General features: G+C 39.8%; 1 protein-coding gene across 1 annotated transcript; it reads left to right on the top strand.

Annotated features, from left to right (window-relative positions):
• Nucleotides 1–299: 299 nt before the first annotated feature.
• LOC141651871 (uncharacterized) lies at nucleotides 300–1226 on the top strand. Its single transcript, XM_074459562.1, has one exon. The coding sequence runs from the start codon at nucleotides 300–302 to the stop codon at nucleotides 1224–1226; it is 927 nt and encodes a 308-aa protein (XP_074315663.1).
• Nucleotides 1227–1517: the final 291 nt, after the last annotated feature.

The raw sequence follows: 1517 nt of genomic DNA, 5'->3' as shown, positions 1-1517 counted from the left end.
TTTTAAGAACCTGTTGCTAAGGATCCTGTGATTTCAAATTCATTTCAGTCTCTTGAACCAGGGGAACTTTCTCCTAAAACTGATACTGTTGCCTCTAGTGAGCTAGGTGATTTGGGTCCAATTCAGGGTGGTAAAGATGTTCTAATAGAGAATGTAGGCTCAGGATGTTTTGAACTAGGCCAGAGATCTCTATCTAAGTCATCTAAACCTCCTGATATTGGTCCTACTTTACACTCAGCATGCTCTGATACTGGCCAACCAGGCCCTAGTAGCATGGTTACTCTTCATCCTCCTTTTTAATGAAGATTTCTTCTTGGAATGTCCGTGGTTTCAACTGTCCTCTCAAACATAGTGAGGTCAAGGATTTCTTGAAAGACAATAGTATGGATGTTCTTACTCTCTTGGAAACTAGAGTCAAGGAGTATAATGTTGCTAGTATTGTTAACCAACACTTTGGTAATTGGGTGGTCATCACTAACTACAGTCACCACTATAATGGTAGAATCTGGGTTTTTCTTAATCCCGTCTTTGTGTCTATTACTCACACCAGTAAAGATGCTCAGTTTATTCATTTGCATTTGCATCATTTTGTTTCCAACTTGGATTTCCATTTAAGCTTGGTCTATGGGAGTAATAATGCCTCTGAGAGGGAATCTCCGTGGCAGGGTCTTTCTAGATCTTTTACTACTGATCCCTGGCTTGTTTTAGGGGATTTCAACATTGTTCGAGATCCTGCTGAGAAGCTTAGCTCTACTCCTCCTCCCCTCCAGGAGATGTTGGCTTTTAATAACTGTCTATCCACTTGTCATTTAGATGACCTGGTCAGTATGGGTTGTGACCTCACCTGGACCAATAAGCAAGAGCCAAATACTCGGGTCTGGTCTAAGTTGGATAGAGCCTTGGTCAACCCTGCTTGGCTTGCTGCTTTCCCTAATTCTTTTGCTTATTTTCCTGAGCCTGGCATTTCTGACCATTCTCCTACTTTGGTCCATGTCCTTGATACTTACAAGGTTCGTAAAAGATTTAGCTTCCTAGACTGCTGGACTGATCATTCAGATTTTATTGGGACTGTTTCTGATGCTTGGAATACTAAAGTTAATGGCAGTCCTATGTATTGTTTCTTCCAAAAGCTTAAGTCTGTTAAGAGAGCCCTCATTTCTTTTCACAAGCAACACTTTACTAATCTTTCTCACCATGCTAAGACTACTAAAGAGGAGTTACTTTAATGTCAAGCCCAGCTTGTCAAAGATCCTTTCTCTGCTTCTCTTATTATGGAGGAAAAAACCCTGCTTCAGAAATATACTACCCTCAAGACTGCTGAATTAAAATGCTTGCATCAAAGGGCTAAAATTAAGCATATTTAGTACATGGATTGTGGCTCCAAATATTTTTTTGCTAAACTTTCTGAGAGAAGGAACCAGCAACAGATTGGTGTTATTAAAAATCTTAATGGTGACAGTTGTACTGGTAGACAGGATATCAATCTTGCTTTTCAGAGTTATTATCAGGAATTATTG

The sequence above is a fragment of the Silene latifolia genome, chromosome 4 (assembly GCF_048544455.1).
Source record: "Silene latifolia isolate original U9 population chromosome 4, ASM4854445v1, whole genome shotgun sequence".
In the NCBI taxonomy this organism is placed as follows: domain Eukaryota; kingdom Viridiplantae; phylum Streptophyta; class Magnoliopsida; order Caryophyllales; family Caryophyllaceae; genus Silene; species Silene latifolia.
Note: the sequence above shows the minus strand (reverse complement) of the source record. Positions and strands in the feature narration are given on the sequence as shown.

Bases quoted from the DNA above. Each gene is read 5' to 3' on its own strand.
- LOC141651871 (XM_074459562.1), top strand. From the start codon at position 300: ATGAAGATTTCTTCTTGGAATGTCCGTGGTTTCAACTGTCCTCTCAAA.